At 37.1% G+C, this 21,066-nt stretch overlaps 1 protein-coding gene across 5 annotated transcripts in view; it reads right to left on the reverse strand.

Annotated features, from left to right (window-relative positions):
• FAM13B (family with sequence similarity 13 member B) overlaps positions 1–21,066 on the reverse strand; it is a 71,713-nt gene that overhangs the window by 29,229 nt on the left and 21,418 nt on the right. For 3 of the 5 annotated variants that reach the window (XM_059417631.1, XM_059417630.1, XM_059417633.1), the window contains exons 7-11: positions 18,353–18,448; positions 15,621–15,781; positions 6,380–6,421; positions 5,518–5,673; positions 3,282–3,414 (exon numbers count right to left, since the gene is read on the reverse strand). In XM_059417631.1, coding sequence (XP_059273614.1) covers positions 3,282–3,414; positions 5,518–5,673; positions 6,380–6,421; positions 15,621–15,781; positions 18,353–18,448 — 588 coding nt within the window. The remainder of the gene's footprint in view (positions 1–3,281; positions 3,415–5,517; positions 5,674–6,379; positions 6,422–15,620; positions 15,782–18,352; positions 18,449–21,066) is intronic. The other 2 variants (XM_059417634.1, XM_059417632.1) reach the window with 1 other exon arrangement.

Below are 21,066 nucleotides of genomic sequence, written 5' to 3' on the forward strand. Positions count from 1 at the left end.
GTATTTGAAAAAGTACAGCATCCTTTCTTGATCAAAACTCTTCAAAAGTGTAGGGATAGAGGGTACATACCTCAATATGCTCAAAGCCATCTATGAAAAACCCACTGCGAATATCATTCTCAATGGAGGAAAAACTGAGAGCTTGGGGCGCCTGGGTGGCTCAGCGGGTTAAAGCCTCTGCTTTCGGCTCAGGTCATGATCGCAGGGTCCTGGGATCAAGCCCCCCATCAGGCTCTCTGCTCAGCGGGGAGCCTGCTTCCCTTCTTCTCTCTCTGCCTGCCTCTCTGCCTACTTCTGATCTCTGTCATATAAATAAATAAAATCTTAAAAAAAAAAAAAAACAGAGCTTTTCTGCTAAGGTCAGGAACATGGCAAGGATGTCCACTATCACCACTACTATTCAACATAGTTCTATGAAGTCCTAGCCTCAGCAATCGGGCAATAAAAAAAAATGAAAGACATCCAAATTGGCAAAGAAGACACTCTTTGCAGATGATATGATACTTTATGTGGAAAACCCAAAAGACTCCACTCCAAAACTGCTAGAACTAATACAGGAATTCAGTAAAGTGTCACGCTATAAAATCAATGCACAGAAATCAGTTGCATTTCTATACACCAACAAGACAGAAGAAACAGAAATTAAGAGTCAATCCCATTTACAACTGCACACAAAACCATGAGATATCTAGGAATAAATCCTCTTTGGTTTACAACTGCACACAAAACCATGAGATATCTAGGAATAAATCTAACCAAAGAGGCAAAGAATCTGTATTCAGAAAACTTATAAAGTACTCATGAAAGAAACTGAGGAAGACACAAAGAAATGGAAAAATGTTCCATGCTCATGGATTGGAAGAATAAATATTGTGAAAATGTCTATGCTACCTAAAGCCATCTACACGTTTAAAAACGTAATCCCTATCAAAATACCATCAAGTTTTTTCAAAGAAATGGAACAAATAATCCTAAAATCTATATGGAACCAGAAAAGACCCTTAATATCCAGAGGAATGTTGAAAAAGAAAGTCAAAGTTGGTGGTATCACAATTCCAGACTTCAAGCTCTATTACAAGGCTGTAATCATCAAGACAGTACAGTACTGGCATAATATTACAAGGCTGTAATCATCAAGACAGTACGGTACTGGCATAAAAATAGACACATAGATCAATGGAACAGAATAGAGAGCCCAGAAATGACTCTCAACTCCATGATCAACTGATCTTTGACAAAGCAGGATAGAATGTGTCTCTTCAACAAATGGTGTTGGGAAAATTGGACAACCACATGCAGAAGAATGAAACTGGACCATTTCCTTACACCACACACAAAAATTTGAGACTCAAAATGGATAAAAAACCTCAATGTGAGACAGGAATCCATTAAAATCCTTGAAAACAGGCAGCAACCTCTTCGACCTCAGCTGCAGCAACTTCTTCCTAGAAAAAACACCAAACGGAAGGGAAGCAAGGGCAAAAATGAACCATTGGGACTTCATCAAGATCAAAACTTTTGCACAGCAAAGGAAACAGTCAACAAAACCAAAAAACAACTGACAGAATGGGAGAAGATATTCGCAAGTGACGTATCAGATAAAGGGCTAGTATCCAAAATCTATAAAGAACTTATCAAACTCAATACCCAAAGAACAAATAATCCAATCAAAAAATGGGAAGAGGACATGAACAGACATTTCTACAAAGAAGAAAACCAGATGGCCAACAGACACATGAAAAAGTGCTCCACATCACTCGGCATCAGGGAAATACAAATCAAAACCACAATGAGATACCACCTCATGCCAGTCATAATGGCTAAAATTAACCAGTCAGGAAACGACAGATGCTTGTAAGGATGAGGAGAAAGGGGAGCCCTCCTACACTGTTGGTGGGAATGCAAGCTGGTGCAGGAACTCTAGAAAACAGCAAAAGCTGAAAATAGAGCTACCCTACCACCCAGCAATCACACTACTAGATATTTACCCTAAAGATACAAATGTAATGACCCGAAGGGGCATGTGCACACAAATGTTTATAGCAGCAATGTCCACAATAGTCAAACTATGGAAAGAACCTAGATGTCCATCAAAAGATGAATGGATAAATAAGATGTGGAGTACACACACACAGGAATACTATGCAGCCATCAAAAGAAATGAAATGCTGCCATTTGCAAGACATGGATGGAACTAAAGGGTATATGCTGAGCAACAGAAGTCAATCAGAGAAAGACAATTATGATCTCCCTGATATGAGGAATTTGAGAGGCTAAGTGGGGGTTTTGGGGGGTAGGGAAGAAAAAAATGAAACAAGATGGGATCGGGAGTGAGACAAACCATAAAAGACTCTTAATCTCACAAAACAAACTGAGGGTTGATGGGGGGCAGGGGGTATGGAGAGGGTGGTTAGGTTATGGACACTGGGGATGTGCTATGGTGAGTGCTGCAAAGTGTGTAAGCTTGACTATTCAGACCTGTATCCCTGGGGCAAATAATACATTACATGTTAATAAAAAGTTTAAAAGAAGAACAGCTAAAATAAAAAATAGTAATAAAATAAAAACAAATATTCTGCAGAGCAAAGGAACCATCAACAAAATGAAAAGTCAACCTTTAGAGAAACTTGTAAATCATATACAGACAGTTCCTGACATCCAATGATTTGACTTTGAATTTTTCAGCTTTCCAATGGTGCAAAAGCAACACACAGTCAGCAGAAACCATACTTTGAATTTAAATTTTGATTTTTTTTCCCCTAGGATAGCGTTCTTCAGAAAAAATTGGGAAATAGGAGAAAAACTTTTAAAATGAATGAAATTCAACCATAATACCACCAACAACCTCAGCTAACATCATTATTTGTTTCCTTCCAGGCAAATATTCTTAAATATTTTATATCTAATTCCCAACCCAGAAAATGGTTCCTGATCTTTACTAATAGGGTGTATGCTCTCAGGATTTATTATCAAGACAAGTGTCAGCTTCTAATACCAAAGGAACATATAAGGGGGTTCCTGGGTGGCTCAGTGGGTTAAAGCCTCTGCCTTTGGCTCAGGTCACCATCCCAGAGTCCTGGAATAGAGCCCCGCTTCCGGCTCTCTGTTCAGCAAGGAGCCTGCTTCCTCCCCTCTCTCTCTTCTCTGCCTGCCTCTCTGCCTACTTGTGATCTCTGTCAAATAAATAAATTTAATTTATTTTAAAAAAGGAACACATAAAGCAATCAGCATTGTACATCAAGCAAACCTAAAACAAAGATTTTAGTCTTTGCATTTCTTACCTGGCTATTTTCTTCATCCTCAAATACAAAATCTTGCTGCATAACTTCATTGTCTAAATTAGTACTAGCCACAGGTTCTGAACAGTCTCTGTTACTTTCACTGGCATTAATAATATCATCAGCAATATCAACCCTAGTAATGAAGATTAAAAAACCGGATCAGGCCATATGTTAAATATGTAATGCCTTTTAAATAAATAAGTATCAATAAGGATCTGAAACTTTCACTTGTTAAAGAAAATGTGTCATTTTCATAAAACTTCACTTTCTTTATTTTGCCAAATTACATTATTAAACACACTCAGTTTATCTTTGTCTCTTTAGGAATTCAAACTAGTTTGTTTGTTATTCTCTCTGAAAATTTTCAAAAACAAATGAATGGCTGAAAGAATAATTGATGTGTCAAAATAATTTCCCTTACAAATGCATACTCTCAATTATAATGAATGTTCCAATTAAAATACAAGTCTAGCACTAGACATGATAATGTCCAACACCTTATTAAGCATGATAGGAACAGCTTCCTACTTCAGATTTTTCATGTTACATAATGATAATGAACTATTCCAATTAAAATATAAGTCTAGCACTAGACGTGATAATGTCCAACACCTTATTAATAAGCATGATAGGCACAGCTTCCTACTTTAGATTTTTTCATGTTACATAATTCAGAATATGCAAAATACTGCAGCAGGCTTTTGTTTACAGAGACAATACCACCATCAATGAAGGAACATGAGTTACTTTCTCAGAGATAAAAATAAGATTGAGCATGGGCATGGGTTTCAGGATCTCTAGCTAAGCTAAAGACAAACACCAAGGAATCTATGTATATTAATTATAACCTTTGAAACAGTTCTCCACAATTTCCAACTTCTAGTTACATTATTTTTTTTTCAGATGCTGCTTTTTTCCTTCATATTCAGCCCAAATAGTCCCTATGTTAACCCAGTTTTATCAGTTCTAATCATGCCTTCAAAGCACTACAAATCAGCCATAGAGCTGCACAGGCTAGTGGTGCCATCTATCTATTCAGATACACAGCACACATGCAGCTGTACAATATGGTATTCCTAAAATAAACATATTGCAACCACTAGTTTCCAGATCCATTCATTTTTTCAGCTTCAGTTCATATTTAATAGCTATTCTAGTGTACTACACAAACTTGGCCTTTAAAAAAAAAAATCTAGGGCGCCTGGGTGGCTCAGTGGGTTGAGCCGCTGCCTTCGGCTCGGGTCATGATCTCAGGGTTTTGGGATCGAGTCCTGCATCGGGCTCTCTGCTCAGCGGGGGGCCTGCTTCCCTTCCTCTCTCTCTGTGATCTCTTCCCTTCCTCTCTCCTACTGTGATCTCTCTCTGTCAAATAAATAAATAAAATCTTAAAAAAAAAAAAAAATTTAACTCCTCAAAAAAAACCAAAAGAAAAGAAAGGAAAAAACACTTTACATAATAATCTTTTTTTTAAACCTCCTATGAATCCTCCAAACTTAGATCCTTCTTTCTCATCTGTCCTCCAAATAAAATCTGTTAAACTAAATACTATAAAATCACTGTATTATGGTCTCAAAGAAAGGCACCCATATATCCCTCAAGTGCAGAGCTGAGGTAACAGGAAAGGAGATAAGGCCTTTCATCCACTTAAACGTAACAAGTCAGATGAAGAGTGGAAGAAAATCACAAATCACAGAGCACACACAGGTACTTTAAATTAATACAAAATTCGACTATTAACAGCTAAACTATTAAAAAAAAAAGTATGTAGGGAGGGCAGCAGGGTAGTAGCTGGCATAAAATTTAATAGCAAAGGATGATTCTGTTCACGTTTCACTCAATGAGTAAATGCAACATGAGTGATGCCAATCTGTTTTCCCTGCACCTAGCTGTCTAGACCATTTCATGTCTCTCATGGTTTGAGCACACAGTATGAGTCTCATTTTTCTAATGTTATTCTTCATACAACATACTGAGGTAAGCTCACTACTTCAACTGATGTTCAGGGAGGAAAACCTGGCAGTACTGGATTTAATGTCTACTACTGTAATGGATAATTTAGATTTTCAATGTTAAGTGAATATATGCAATATATATACAAAGTCACTTTCCACACACACTTTCAGAAATCCCCGGGATCCCATTATTTAAGTAAATTATGGTTTTTAAAAGATAAAACAATTATAACAATTTTATATTTCTAAAAAATAATAGTGAAACATTATAAAAAGTTTCTTACTGGTTATTAGATCCTTCCCCATCACAATTAAAACTTTCTGCTTCATTATTACACACCAGACTCTGCTGTTGTAAATTCTTAAGATCATGATCTATGCTGCTCTGCAGATCAAAAAGGTGCTGTTCCACAGCTGCTCTAATTGTTCTTTCTAAAATGCTATAAAACAGAACACATGTTAGTGAGAAGTAGTCACCCTAACTGCGTATTTCACCACATAATTACAAATGTTAAAACGTGAGTAATAAAACAAATTATCAGGGCATTTAAATGGGTAAACCAGAGTAAAAAAAAGAAAGCCATAAAAGAAATACATGATAATGGATTAAATTTTTAAAAGAAATTATCATACAAATCAACCATATCACTATTACTACTAAGGTGGGAAAGATCAGTTGTCCCAGTAATTCGTTCCTTGCTCCTTACAGAAAAACCATTTAAACAGATTTTTTTAAAGCTACATGTATAAAGCAAAATACTTTGTCAACATTCAGCTAAATCAAAGAAACTCTAGGGGTCCTGTCAACATTTGTTACATGAAGTTTACTTCTCAAAGAAAACTTAATAAAAAAAGATCTATGACATTTCTCAATCATTTCAGAAGACCAAAAAAATCATCTGAAGAAAGTTCAATCTTTATTTCATATATTAGGCAATGCATTCCTTCTTCATTTGTTCCTACTGCAGTACATAAAAATATTAACTAGTTTCACTCCCTTATGTACAATCCTTCCCCTAAGGTAAGCACAATAAATTCACAATTTTTAAACATGTTTTTATTTAATAAATACATGACTTTGATTTCTACAGTGAAGTAATATTTTTAAACTAAAAAAAAATGGTCTTCTACAAGTATATTACTTACTCTGCAGAGGCTGGTAAGATGCTGATGGGAGATAAATGGGCACTGTAATCAAAGAAAGACATTAGGTATAAAACTTTTCAGTACTAAGTAACTACAAAAAGTGTTGAAAACTGCCACAGTTGCACTACCTTGACATAATCAGGGGAACAAACACCAAGTTTTAGGTTCGTATCTGGCAGAGTAGGATTCTAATTTTCTAAAACATTTATTTTTGGGGGGCGCCTGGGTGGCTCAGTGGGTTAAGCGTCTGCCTTCGGCTCAGGTCACGATCCCAGGGTCCTGGGATCGAGCCCCACATCAGGCTCTCTGCTCAGTGGGGAGCCTGCTTCCTCCTCTCTCTCTGACTGCCTCTCTGCCTACTTGTGATCTATCTGTCAAGTGAATAATAAAATCTTTAAAAAAAAATAAAATAAAAATAAAAAATTTAAAAAATAAATAAAAATAAAAATAAAAAATAAAAAATTTATTTTGGGGGATGCCCGGGTGGCTCAGTTGGTCAAGCAACTGCCTTCGGCTCAGGTTATCATCCTGGAGTCTTGGGATTGAGTCCCGTTATGAGGCTCCCTGCTTGGTAGGGAGTCTGCTTCTCCCTCTGATCCTCCTCCCTCTCACACTCTGTCTCTCTCATTCTCTCTCTCAAATGAATAAATAAAATCTTTTTTAAAAAATTATTTTTCACACAAAAAAAATATAAACATACCCGTGTGTGTGTGGGTTGCCAACTACTTCATTTGGTGCTCACTTGGAGAAACACTGACCTATATTCCAGGGCTCAAGGGAAAATGTAGACTATTACCCTCAACAAAACAACCTCATCTAGGATAGTATAAGGGCTCAATGCATACTCTGTATTCCTTCCCAGAAGTAAAAGCAATATGCTACTACTCAAGTTACAAAAAAGGCAAAATCGATACTAAAATCATACTACTTCATTCACTGTACCATTAATAGGCCTTCCTTAGCAAATTCTGCACCACGGTATCTACTTATAACTATGAAAATATAGATAACATTCTCATTTTTACCAGAGTTAAAAGTTTAACTGAAACCCACAATAAGATGTGGATACCACTAAAATGTTTAAAAGTAAAATCAAAGTGCTGGTAAGATAGGGATGTGAAGCAACTAGAACTTTCCTATACTGACGCTGGAAATTTAAAATGTCCCAATCACTTTGGAAACCAGTTTAGCACTTCCCTAAAAAACCTAGCAAATAAGTCAGCGATTGTACTCCTGGGTATTTACTCAAAAGAAGTGAAAGCGTAATTCCACTGGAAGACTTGCACAAACACAGAGGCTTTATTCACAACAGCCAAACAAAGGTATCAATCCAAACAGGTGAAAGCAGACACAAGGTGTGGGACATCCCTTACAATAGAATACGCTCAGTATTTTTTTAAATAAAAGGCGCAAAGAGGCGCCTGGGTGGCTCAGTTGCTTAAGCAGGGTACTGGATCATGCCCCACAACGGGCCCTTATCAGCCAAGAGCCTGCCTCTCCCTCTCCCTCTGCTGTTCCCTGTGCTTGTGCTCTGTCAAATAAATAAACAAAATTTTAAAAATAAATAAATATTTTTAAAATAAATGGCTCAAACATCTGAAACATGCAACAACATGCATCTCAAACTTATGCCAAGCAGAGATGCCAGACACAAAAGACTACCTACTGTAGGAGATTCCATTTACATGAAATTGTAAAACAGGCTAAACTTATCTATACAATGACAGAAAGCAGATCACTGGCAGTCTGGGGCCCAACTGTTGGGTGATGGAAATAGTCTGTCTTGACTGTGGTTTGTTTGTTTTTTTTTTTTTAACTTGACAGATATCACAAGTAGGCAGAGAGGCACGCAGAGAGAAGTGGGTGAAGCAGGCTCCCCTCTGAGCAGAGAGCCCAATGCGGGGCTCGATCCCAGGACCCTGGGATCATGACCCAAGCTGAAGGCAGAGGCTTTAACCCCACTTCTGGGGCACCTGGGTGGCACAGTGGTTCAGCCTCTGCCTTCGGCTCAGGTCATGGTCTCAGGGTCCCGGGATCAAGTCCCACATCAGGCTCTCTGCTCAGCAGGGAGCCTGCTTCCCCCTCTCCCTCTGCCTGCCTCTCTACCTACTTGTGATCTCTGTCAAATAAAAAAAAGAAAAACAGTTGCTGACAAATTTAAGGTCAAATTACTTACATACTACATAGACAGATGCCATAAAGACCATGTTTATGCTAACTGTTTTCACTAAACCCCCCTGGAAGAAGACAGACTAAGAGAACCAACAATAAATTACAAGGGTCATGCATATTTTAAAGTCCTCAGTCAAGTATAATGTTTAAAGTTTATAGTCATTCTCTGACCTTTTCTCCCTTCTGTTAATTCTACTTTTAATTCTGCCTACCATCACATAATCTTCTTGAGAACATTACATAAAATCAATCTTGCAGCCATTTATTCCAATTGTAAGATTTTGTAATTCAAATACAGTAATCATAGGGAAATTCTATTATTTCAATCTCCCAATGACAACTATTTGATGTTACAAGTAACACTTCAGTAACAGTACTGCAAGTCTGCTTCAATTAAATCTGATACAGATCATTTTACGTGTGCAACAGAGCTCTGCAAGCCATTATGAATCCAATGCATCTTCCAACAAATAACAGCAGATAGAGAGACTTCAAACACCATGAAGGATGGTGATGGGCTTATAAAAACTGCTGAGCAATTATTAGAGCTGTAGTCTAAATGGAAGCAGGCTGCAACATGAGGTCACTACTGACAAGGAAAGACCTCATCCAGAAACCGCAAATTTCTTCCCAAGTCTGCGCAACTTTGCAGGACACAGGAAAAGGGCATGAAATTTTGAATATGGGTAGAACTTCTATAAGAATGTAACTTTTATAAGAATATTTCAGCCTAATCCAATTTAAAGCAGAAAAACCAATCTGTTTGTTTTCATTAGTCATACTATACTATTCAAGGATATGTTATGAAACTATACTATTCAAGAATAAGTTATGAAACTGATAAAACAGATGTATAATAGGTACAGTACCACAACTGTTCATTTATTTTCCATATTTGGAAAAACTCTAGTGTTAAATTTTTCTAATCTAAAGTTTGGATGATTTCCATATAATTTATGCCAAAACCACACCAAAATTATCATCTTAAAAAAATGGTAATTTCAAAAAGCAAATTTATGTAAAAAACAAACAAACAAAAATCACATATCCCTTTCAAGCCAAAAGCAAAAACCCTTTCTTCACTTTCCCCAACAACTTGGGAATATCCTCTACCTATGACAAGAATAAAAAGAAAGAAATTCCTTACTATTTCTGTCAGTTAAGTTGTAACAACTACAAGTCTTTAAAATATTAAATGCAGGCAACCCTCTTGGGGCCCCCTCCTCTTTGGAAGTTTTGTATTCTATCACTCAATAAACTTTGCTTTGCTGACCACCAAAAAAATAATAATAATAAAAATATTAAATACATCATTTATAGGGCATGGGGAAGAGAAGAGAAACTATCAATATGTATTATGCTCTGGTACTTTAAAGGAAATTTCACTTTAATAAACCTTTCTTATGAACCAGAGCATAAATTCTACTCTTTTCCACCCAATGTATCTGATACTTCACCAAAATACATTCTCTTTCACTTAAGTGGAACCCAACTAATGAAAACACGGTGAATTGATAAAAATCTGCCAAATGAATATTCTGCAAACTATCTGATTCAATGGATGGAAGAAAAGGGAAAGAGTTATGACTACTTTTTTCACCCATCTGTAGTCCAGTAAAGGCGCATTTCCTTAGCAATAAGGCATCCACAGAATGAAGTTGGAGAGACTAATCTCAAAACCCTAAAGTCAGAGCTCTTCCTCAATCACTACATCATCTTTTCTGTATCAAAAAGAACCACCAGTAACCAATGAACTCACAAAAATGAAGTCCTACCAGGGTGCCTGGGTGGCTCAGTTTATTAAGCGTCTGCCTTCCACTCAGGTTATGATCTCTGGATCCTGGGATGGAGCCCCGCATAAGGATTCCTGCTCAGTGGGGAGTCTGCCTCTCATTCACATTCTCTCTCTCTCTCTCCCTCTGCCCCACCCAACTGCTCCTTCTCTCTCCCAAATAAAATCTTTAAAAAAAAAAAAAAAAAGAAGAAGAAGCCCACCACAGCCCATAAAAAAATATTGAAATTTCCATTTCTAAATCCCAAGTTTTAGCAAGGCATTAAAAGCACAACTGTAGGGATGTCTGGAGGACTCCGTCAGTTAACTATCCCACTTTTGATTTCAGCTCAGGTGATGATCTTGGGGCCATGGGGTCATGGGATTAAGCCCCAAGTCAGGTTCCTCTGGGTGTGGAACTTGCTAGAGATTCTCTCTCCCTTTGCTCCCCAATCCACAACTCACACATGCACATCTGTGCATGCTCTCTTTCTCTCTCAAAAAAAAGTGGGGGGAGGGACAACTATAAATGAAGTCTATAATAATGCCAATTAACTTTTTGCTATGTACTTCTGTAAACATGAGCATAAATTAAAATCTGCCTAAACCTGAAGCTTACGTAAAAGATTATGAGGCAAAAATTAAAAAAAAAAAAAAAAAAGTTAAGAACTTATTCAGAACTCTCCCACCTGTCTTTAAATATTTTACAGGTAGGGGTGCTTGGAGCGCCTGGGTGGCTCTGTGGGTTAAAGCCTCTGCCTTTGGCTCAGGTCATGATCTCAGGGTCCTGGGATTGAGCCCCACATCAGGCTCTCTGCTCAGCAGGGAGCCTGCCTCCCCCTCTCTTTCTGCCTGCCTTTCTGCCTACTTGTGATCTCTATCAAATAAATAAAATCTTAAAAAAAAAAAATTTAGGGGATCCTGGGTGGCTTAGTGGGTTAGAGCCTCTCCTGTCCACTTGGGTCATGATCCCAGGGTCCTGAGATCAAGTTCCACACTGGGCTCCCTGGTTAGCAGAGATTCTGCCTGTCCCTCTTCCATCTACCCCTCCCCCCACCTCATGCTTTCTCTCTCTAATTAATAATAAATAATAAAATAATCTTTTTAAAAATCTTTTTAAAAATGTTTTTTAAAAGTAAAAATTCCCCTAAAATCTGTATAGTTAAATAGCAAAGCTAAATAACAGATAAATAGTGCTCGCTTTGGCAGCACATATACTAAATAACAGATAAATATGTGGATAGAAAGCACATTTTATACTTTCTAAAGGCACTTTGAAACTGATCTTGAGATTTCCATGGACCTCATGGATAAGACTGATGCTTTTTGTGTACCCTAAGCTACTTAAACCTAAACCCCACCATTTTTTCCTCTCTGCTGTCAGGTAAACTGTTACAAAATACGACTAACAGCAAACAATACAAAGAAATAACAGATGTTGGGGTGCCTCAATGGCTCAGTCGGTTAAATATCTGCCTTTGGCTCAGGTCAGGATCTCAGGATCCTGGGATCGAGACCTTCATTGGGGTTCCCTGCTCAATGGGGAGCCCGCTTCTCCCTCTTCCTCTGCCCCTCACTTGTGCACAGGCAAGTGTACTCTTTCTCTCTCAAACAAAATCTTAAGAGAGAAAAAAAGAAAGAAATGAAAAGAGACGGAGAGGAGGAAGAATGAATGAACAGAACAATCAACACCACTGCTACACATTTAAACCACCAGTTGTCAAAGGATGGTCTGTGAACCAAAAGACCAAAGCTATTTTCATAGTATTTGCCTTTTTCACTGTGCTGACATTTGCATGATGCTACAAAATCAATGGCCAAAAAAATGCTGAGGTCTTAGCATAAATTCAGGTAAATCGTATAAGACTGTACCATGGCCACTGCATTCTTTGCCACCACCTACTTGTAATTTTTTTTAATAGAAGACTAGTCCTTGATGAAGAAGCAGTAAAAATTATTAGTTTTATCTCAGCTCTGAGTACACTTCATTTAATATTTGGTGTCACAAAATGGGAAACACACATAAAACACTTCTGCCGCATAATGCAGTTCAATGCCTATCTTGTCTGAATTGTGAGCTCAAGTTTTATCACAGAACACCATTTTCAGTCAAGAGATAGGCTGACAAACTATGGTTATTCCAACCTGAATATGTGGCAGACATCTTCTCAAAAATGGGTAAGACTGAGACTTCAAGAAAAGCAAGTAACAGTACTGATAAAATTTGAGTGGGTTAAGCCTCTGCCTTTGGCTCAGGTCATGATCCCAGGGTCCTGGGATCGAGCCCCACATCGGGCTTTCCGCTCTGCAGGTAGCCTGCTTCCTCCTCTCTCTCTGCCTGCCTCTCTGCCTACTTGTGATCTCTGTCAGATAAATAAAGAAAAAATCTTTAAAAAAAAAAATTTGAGTTTTCAGCAAAAATCTGAATTGTGGAAAACCTTTATTTTTACCATGAACTCATTAATGTCCCAGTACTTAAAAGACACTTTTGATATAATCAATGGTCATATTCAAGAATGTGAACTGTTGATATTATGTAACAAAATGTATCATCATTTGGAAGAGTTGAATTAACTCCCTTAAGCTGCATTTTCTAAATGCCCAACATACCAAAAGTTACAAAATCAAGCATAAATAAAATAATCACAGCACAAGACAGACCAAAAGATCAGAGCTGAAAAAAAACACAGATATGGTTTCAAGTTTCATAATACAAATACCTTTGAAGAAGCTGCTACTCAATGTTTTGGTCTATTATCAAAGAAGAATGGACACACAATTACCTGAAAAGGCTACGAATATTCTATTTCTAACTACATACTGGTGTGATGGCAAATTTTCTTCACATACTTTAACCAAAATAACAAACACAAGAAATGCAATATAGAGGAAAATGCAAGAATTCAGCAGTCATCTACTAAGCCAGACATTAAAGACACTTATATCTGTAAAAATAGAAAACAAGCCACTAAAAAATTTTTCACTAAAAAGATTTTTGGAGATTCTGGAAAACACAGTTACATTTTAAAATTTTACATTAAGGGGGCACTTGCGTGCCTCACATGGTTAAGGTCTGCCTTCAGCTCAGGTCGTGATCTCCAGGTCCTGGGACTAAGACCCATGTCCAGCTCCCAACTCAGCAGGGAGTCTCCTTCTCCCTCTCCCTCGCTTCTACCCCTGCTTGTGCTCTGTCTCTATCTCAAATGAATAAATAAAATTTTTAAAAAATAAAAATAAAAAATAAAAATTTTACATTAACATGTAATAGGTTTATTGCTACTTTATAAATATATATAAATTTATCAGTTTTAATTCCTAATATAGTTAATACCAATAATTACAACCAACGAAAAGAAAAGTTCTTCGGGTCCTAAATAATTTTTAAGTGTGTTAGGGGGTTATAAGATCAAGTCTGAGAACTGCTGATCTAAAACTAACAAAGGAGGAGGAATTTATCAGTCAAAAAACTATTAGGTAGGGCGCCTGGGTGGCTCAGTGGGTTAGGCCGCTGCCTTCGGCTCAGGTCATGATCTCAGGGTCCTGGGATCGAGGCCCGCATCGGGCTCTCTGCTCAGCAGGGAGCCTGCTTCCTCCTCTCTCTCTGCCTGCCTCTCTGCCTGCTTGTGATTTCTCTCTGTCAAATAAATAAATAAAATCTTTAAAAAAAAAAAAAAACAAAAAACAAAAAACTATTAGGTAAAACAAAGAAAAAAAAACACATAAAAACAAAAACCTCTTAAGTCATAAATAGCTGTACATAAGCATCTTCCCAACTACAACTCCACAAAGAAACACTTCCAGTGCCTCAAACATGCTGTTTTTAATTTACAACATGGTAAATGCCCATCAGTATAATCAACACTAACAATAATTATTTGGAGTCAATATTTTTTAAGAATGTAACATTTGAAAACAAGAAGTGTGAGAATGGCTATTTTAAACCACCACTAAAGGTTTATTTCCCTAGGGTCTAACATATTTTCCCACAGCTATTTGTGAAAAGAAATAGAGCAGATACCTAATACTATGTTCATGAACTACCTCTCAGAAAAACAAAAAAATAGAACATTAAAAGCTACTGAAAGTTCAATCTCCAGTATCCACTAATTCCATAAAACAAATTTATACATAGCTCCCTATATGCTAGGACTTGTGCATTCTAGGGCTATTTTTCCCTATTTTTCTTTCATCCATGGTGGGCAATCAAAGAATGTATTTTTTTTTTTTAACTTCCATGCAATCAATCATCCAAAACCTCTACCTGCTGCTCCCCCACTGCTCGTGCACTTGCTTGCTCTCTGACAAATAAATAAAATCTTAATAAATAAAGCTTCCTAAACAGTGTATCCAATGACTCCACCTATGCACTAAGACAGTGCCTCCACCCTACCACATTTATGAAGTTTACACAGTATGCCATGTGAATATTACCCCTTCCTACATGAAAAGATTGGGAAGAACTATCTTAATGTATCAGAGTTCTCTCCTTACAGCCTAACAACCTAGTTCTAGCCCAGAAGTTGGAAATACAAGTCAATTCAACCACTCTATCATTCCATTTCCAAAGGTTCCTAAATTTCACCCAACTCAACTAAAACATACTAAAAATATAAAAACAAACTTTAAGAATAAATGTAAGAGGTTTTCTTTTGAAAAAGAAGTCTAAATACTAGGGGCACCTGGGTGGCTCAGTTGGTTGAGCGTCTGTCTGCCTCAGGCTCGGGTCATGATCTTGGGGTCCTACGATCAAGCCTCATGTCAGGCTCCTGCTCAGTGAGAAATCAGCTTCTCCCTCTCCCCCTGCTGTGCTCCCCACCGCTTGTGCTCTCTCACCCTGTCTCTCTCAAATACATAAAATCTTTTTAAAAAGGGTGGGGAGAGAAATATAAAGGCTAATACTTGAAAGTTTCTTAGCAGGTTTGCTTAAAATTTTCTCTTTGCTCTTTTTTATACACACATCAATCTTCTTTTTTTTTTTTTTTTTAAAGATTTGAGAGAGAGTAAGCAAGCGAGAGAAAGAGAGAGCAAGTGCATGCATGAGCAGGGGGAGTGCAACAGAGAGAGAGAGAGCAGCAGGCTTCCCACTGAGCAGGGAGCCCAATGCAGGGCTCCATCTCAGGACCCCGGGATCATAACCTGAGCCGAAGGCAGATGCTTAACTGACTGAGCTACAAAAATGCCTCCATACACAAACTAATCTTTCACACAGTGCTAGAATTTGCATGATTCAGTGCTTCAGTGAATCTACATCTAGAATAAAATGTTCAAAAGCTGAAGTTCTTTCAACTGAAATACTACCTTGTTGATGCTGTAACACTACTTGGTTCCAGGATGTTCTCAGTCATCCTTAATTGTACCACCTCTGCCATGTCACTTGATTTTTCTGCACCCTCTTCTGGAAGTTCTTCTATATGTTCCAGCTTTTCATCTTCCTCTTCTTCCTCAGAAAGTTCATTAACCTATATAAATAAGAGGAAATTGAAAATCAAAATTTAATATAACTGTTAACCGACATTATCTAAGATACACTATTCTAAGAAAATTTTAACACAACTCATTTTTTACTTCATTTCCCAGGACCAATTTTCCTAACAGACTAAGCAAAAGCCACTCTCCCATATTAGAAGAAAACCGCAAACCAAACTTAACACTTTAAAGCACAAACTTATGATTACCTTAGTGTATCACTAGAAATATGAGTAAGAATGTAAACAATGAAAACCCTGCACACTGCAGTTAGTTAACATTAATCTTCATTTCCTAACCAATCAGTTTTATAGACTGAATAGTTATAAAGACTTCCAACTAACCTCTCCAATTTCCAGGTGCATTTAGCAAATGATTTTAATATAGTATAAGTGCTGGAAAAGGGCAGAGAAATTTTGCCTTAAGGCGTTAACTATGTTTTAGAAAATGTCAGCTAGGGGCACCGGTGTGGCTCAGTGGGTTAAAGCCTCTGCCTTAGGCTCAGGTCATGATCTCAGGGTCCTGGGATTGAGCCCTGCATCGGCTCTCTGCTCAGCAGGGAGCCTCCTTCCCTTCCTCTCTCTCTGACTGCCTTTCCACCTACTTGTGATCTCTGTCAAATTAAAAAAAAAAAGAAGAAGAAAGAAGAAAAGAAAAGGTCAGCTAACTTCTAAATGATTCAGATGGAATTTTTCATGAAGAGACTGGACCTTATAAGGGGGAACTCATTGTTTTGGCCAGTAAACACAACTCAAAGCTATAATTTTCTTTCTGGCAGGGGCTATAAAATGTCTTCCATTATCAAACTGGCTACGTAAGTAAACAATCATTCTAATAAAAAGACAGTATCGAAAAAGGAAAACCCCCACAAAATATTTCCAAATGAGAAATAACTTGTCAAGCTATCCCAAAGAAGAGCTAGCCATAAAATATCTTAACATCTTTTATAATTTAATACTAGGTATTGAAAACACTGAGCAGTAAAAGTATACCTTTATCCATTCTAGCCAAATGCACTGGAAATACCTAAAATAAATTTACCACTGTGTGTAAGAAAGGTACTCTCTCCCAACAGTCAAAACACAGTTACGAGAATACCCTCAGAAAGTAAACTTTAACCAGAAGATAGGTAATTTCTCCGTGGCATTCTAGCACACTTGTAATCAACAAGTATAGACTGCCTGCTTTCAAGTATAACACAGTAAGTACTTAAAAGCCAAACTCGGAAGGCAGAAAGATATATATTTCACATTCCTACTGTGCCCTTAACTATCCCTCAACTTACTTCTCCAAGCCTATGAATAAAATGGAGATGCTATACATACTACCTACAAGGCTAGTTGAAAGGATTAAGTAATATATGCAAACTCTTCTACAGTGTCTATACATACTAAGCAATAAATAATAGCTATCATTGTAACTGGAATTGTTATTTCAATATAGTGTAGAGCCTAGTTTCTACATGTAACATCACTTCTTTTTTGAGACAGACAGACAGTATTTGCCACCAAACTAAAGCAGGAGCTCTCAAGGTCACTAGTCATCTGGGTCACTAAAAATTCATTACTAACAATAATACTTAAAGACCTCAACTTGTGAACCATTTACTTCATATATATAAAGCATATGCAGCAAATTCAGCTAAATTTGCTCTGCTTCTAAATGCTAACCCTCGTCTACCCCCATCATGTTGAACAATGATGAAAATACTAAAAATCAGTAAGTGATTATTAACTGAACGGTAAAATTTATATACAAAGGTCAAAATTTCATATGATAAATCAGTTTTTAAATGGAATCACATGGAAAATAACCTTCATTTTCCCCAGATGTATTTAATAAATTAATGAAATTCAAGAATATATTTAACATCTACCTGGTAACTCAAGCAGGAAAAAAAAAAATGGCAAGAAAATACTGTTTTCAGAGGCATTAAATGGGAATTACTGTGGCTGATCAATAAAGGTTTAGGCACCAAAATAGTATATTAAAAAATTTTTTATTTAAGATGGCTATTTAAACTGAGAATAAATATTTATTCATTCCACAAATTTTCAGCAGAGAGGTACTGCTATTTTAACATGCTACAGTAGATGTTTTAAAAACTAGTTTATACCTACAGTCAAGAGCTCTTAGGAATTACAAATACCTTATACTCAATTACTTTGAATACATTATATTCAATTCAAAAAGCTTTATGTAAACCAACTGACATTGTTCAGTATTTTCACCAATAATCATTCAGTAAGATACAATACGAAAAGTAACCTAATGGGATTTTCTTCCCCTCTCCCCCCATCTCCCAGGCCTCCAAATATAACTTCCTATAGTAAGAAATGACTAAATTAGTTTGGGTAAGAATAAGTATTAAAAACTTAAAAATGCCCTCTCTCACCCCATACTTTAAAAATTCTCAATCCTCTCCTTGTCAGCCTGACCTTCTACTTATCAGTGCTCTATCTATTCCTAAATTATTCCGAACCTGCTCTACATATGCAACTGCCTCAACTCCACTCATGGAAAACCACTCACTCTACTTATGGAAAATCCTCATCCATACTTACATCTCTTCTTTCTTTGACTGCTGTAATTCCCTTCTCTAGGGCCTCGTGAAATGCCTGCTCTCCAGACTCCAGCTTGTGGAGAACGCTGCTACCTGCCTTCTCAAATGTATAAAGAAACATAATTATCACCTACATCTTCAAACCACTCTACTGAATTTGCATTCATGTAGGGATCCCATACAAAAAACCTGTCCACCAACTCTGGGTCATTTCTCAAACACTCCCTATTCATCATCGCCAGTCATCTCTCTCACACTATTAATAGAAATATCTACCACCTTGAAAAGGCTCTAGCAGCAAAATACTTGCATTAGTGGGATGAAATTCCAACAGAACAGAGTCCTAGATTAACTTCACTTCCTTCAAATATCAAAATCAGAAGAAAAATAATCAGGGATGGGCCAGATCTACCCATATCTTTAAATATGGGGATAAGAAATTAGGGGATTTAAATATGAGGATTTAAACTAAATTAGGTCAATTTGAAAATACAACCAAAATGTGCTAAGTTTGAGGAACTTTTACTTTCACTCAATATCTATCACTTCAGCCTCACAAGTCAAATTGAAGTTATCAGAACTGCTTTAAAGAAAGCAAGCTTTCAGGTATCTGAAAGGTATCTGCTCTACTACTGTAACCTACTTATAGTTCAGAAATGGTGATTAAAATGGGTAAGAAACCAGATTCGGGTAACTAGCAACATGGGCCAAAATATTAAATATACATCCCTGTCTCCTCCAACTCACAGCACTACTCCCATTTATTGAGTACATTCTACTCAATATACTAACATCCTCTTTTTTTTTCACGATTTTATTTATTTATTTGAGAAAGAGGGCAAAAGCAGTGGGAGAAGCAAAGGGATAGGTACACATAGACTTTACAATGAGCACAGAGCCCAACATGGGGCTCGATCTCATGACCCTGAGATCCAGACCTGAGCCGAAATCAAAAACTGGACTCAACTCACTGAGCCACCCAGTGACCCCTAATATACTCTTTTCTATCCATGAGCAAATTTGCAGAATTCAACACTATGTCCTGGTGTTAATTAACCACTAATCTATTTAATGTAAAGCACAATGTTAAGTTTTAACAATGTTAAGTTTTAAGTTTTAATGTTAAGTTTTCTTAACATTTTTTAGTGCTTAAAGAAATATAAAAACACAAATGCATTACATGTGAGTTATTCCACTGTCCATCAGAGAATTACACAACATAAAATATAGTCAAGGCATACCCTGAAGACTTCAGAGTCATCAAGATATAAGTAAGTAGTAGGGCATATCTGCATCATTATTGTCTTACGAATCAAATCATCTTAGATATGTAGAAAATGAGTAACACAAACGTATGCACATTATTTCATTTTGAGCAGCCATTAATTTTAACTAAATAAATCACTAAACTAAAACATAATTTCTTTTTTTAAAGTTTTTTTTTTTTTTTAAGTAATTTCTATGCTCAACTTAGGGGGCTTGAATTTACAACCCCAAGATCAAGAGTCATATGTTCTACCAAATGAGCTAGCCAGGCACCCCTCAACTAAAAGGGAAAGAAGTGACACATAATTCCCCAAAGATGGGATTTCTTATGGGCATCAAAAGACATTAATGGTTTAAGGAAAATCTCCTTGCCTTCTTGTCGTTTTCTATAAAGCAAGAATGATTCTGAAGAGATGTGTTACTTCTTTATTCTAACCAAGTTTTTAAGTCAGGAGCTGTATACGACAGCAGTTCAAAAAATATGGATCACTGATTCTGGCTACAAATTCTATCCGCTTGGGTATACACATGCACACTGTTTTCATCCTCAGTTTAACACATTACAAACTGCAATTTGTCTTGTTACTGTTTCCTTAAAAGTTCCTGATACCTGAATAAAAAGACAAAGGTGGGGTGGGGAAGGAAAAGAAAAAGGGAGGAAGGGAAAGAGGGAGTGAAAATCAGACGATATAAATGCTTACAGGAAGAAAACATGGAAAAACTAAAGAAGGTCTCGACTCCAAATATTAGAAAGACTTATCCAGAAAAGTCCCCAACAGTACAGAAACTCTTTTTTTTTTTTTAAGATTTTATTTATTTATTTGTCAGAGAGAGAGCGAGCGAGAGCAAGCGAGAGCGAGCACAGGCAGACAGAGTGGCAGGCAGAGTCAGAGGGAGAAGCAGGCTCCCTGCGCAGCAAGGAGCCCGATGCGGGACTCGATCCCAGGACGCTGGGATTATGACCTGAGCCGAAGGCAGCTGCTTAACCAACTGAGCCACCCAGGCGTCCCTAGTACAGAAACTCTTAAACAAAAGATGGGCTACCCAGAAAATAAAACTTCGAAATTCATATTATCAGAACCAAGACCTATAAGAACTAATGAAAATCTGTATGATAAACTACCTTTCAAGAGTTGCTGCTTCCTAATCTAAAAGCAAATGAAGAGATCCACCCAATGTGCATCAATAAATAATTACCACATAATCAATCATCAAAACCTGGATACATATGCGAGTGATAAGGGGAGCTACTAATAATTACATAAAGAGATATAAATCAGGACTCTTCTGAAAAAATGGGGCATACTATTACCTTTTCAAGTGGAGATCAAGAACAAGAAATCAAATAAATCATAACACTGCATCCATACAATAGGGATCTATGCAGTAAAAACAAAAGAATATGCTCTCTCTATTCCAGTTAAGACTCCCAATATACGTTAACGGACT

The sequence above is a fragment of the Mustela nigripes genome, chromosome 12, assembly GCF_022355385.1.
Source record: "Mustela nigripes isolate SB6536 chromosome 12, MUSNIG.SB6536, whole genome shotgun sequence".
NCBI classification, from domain to species: Eukaryota; Metazoa; Chordata; class Mammalia; order Carnivora; family Mustelidae; genus Mustela; species Mustela nigripes.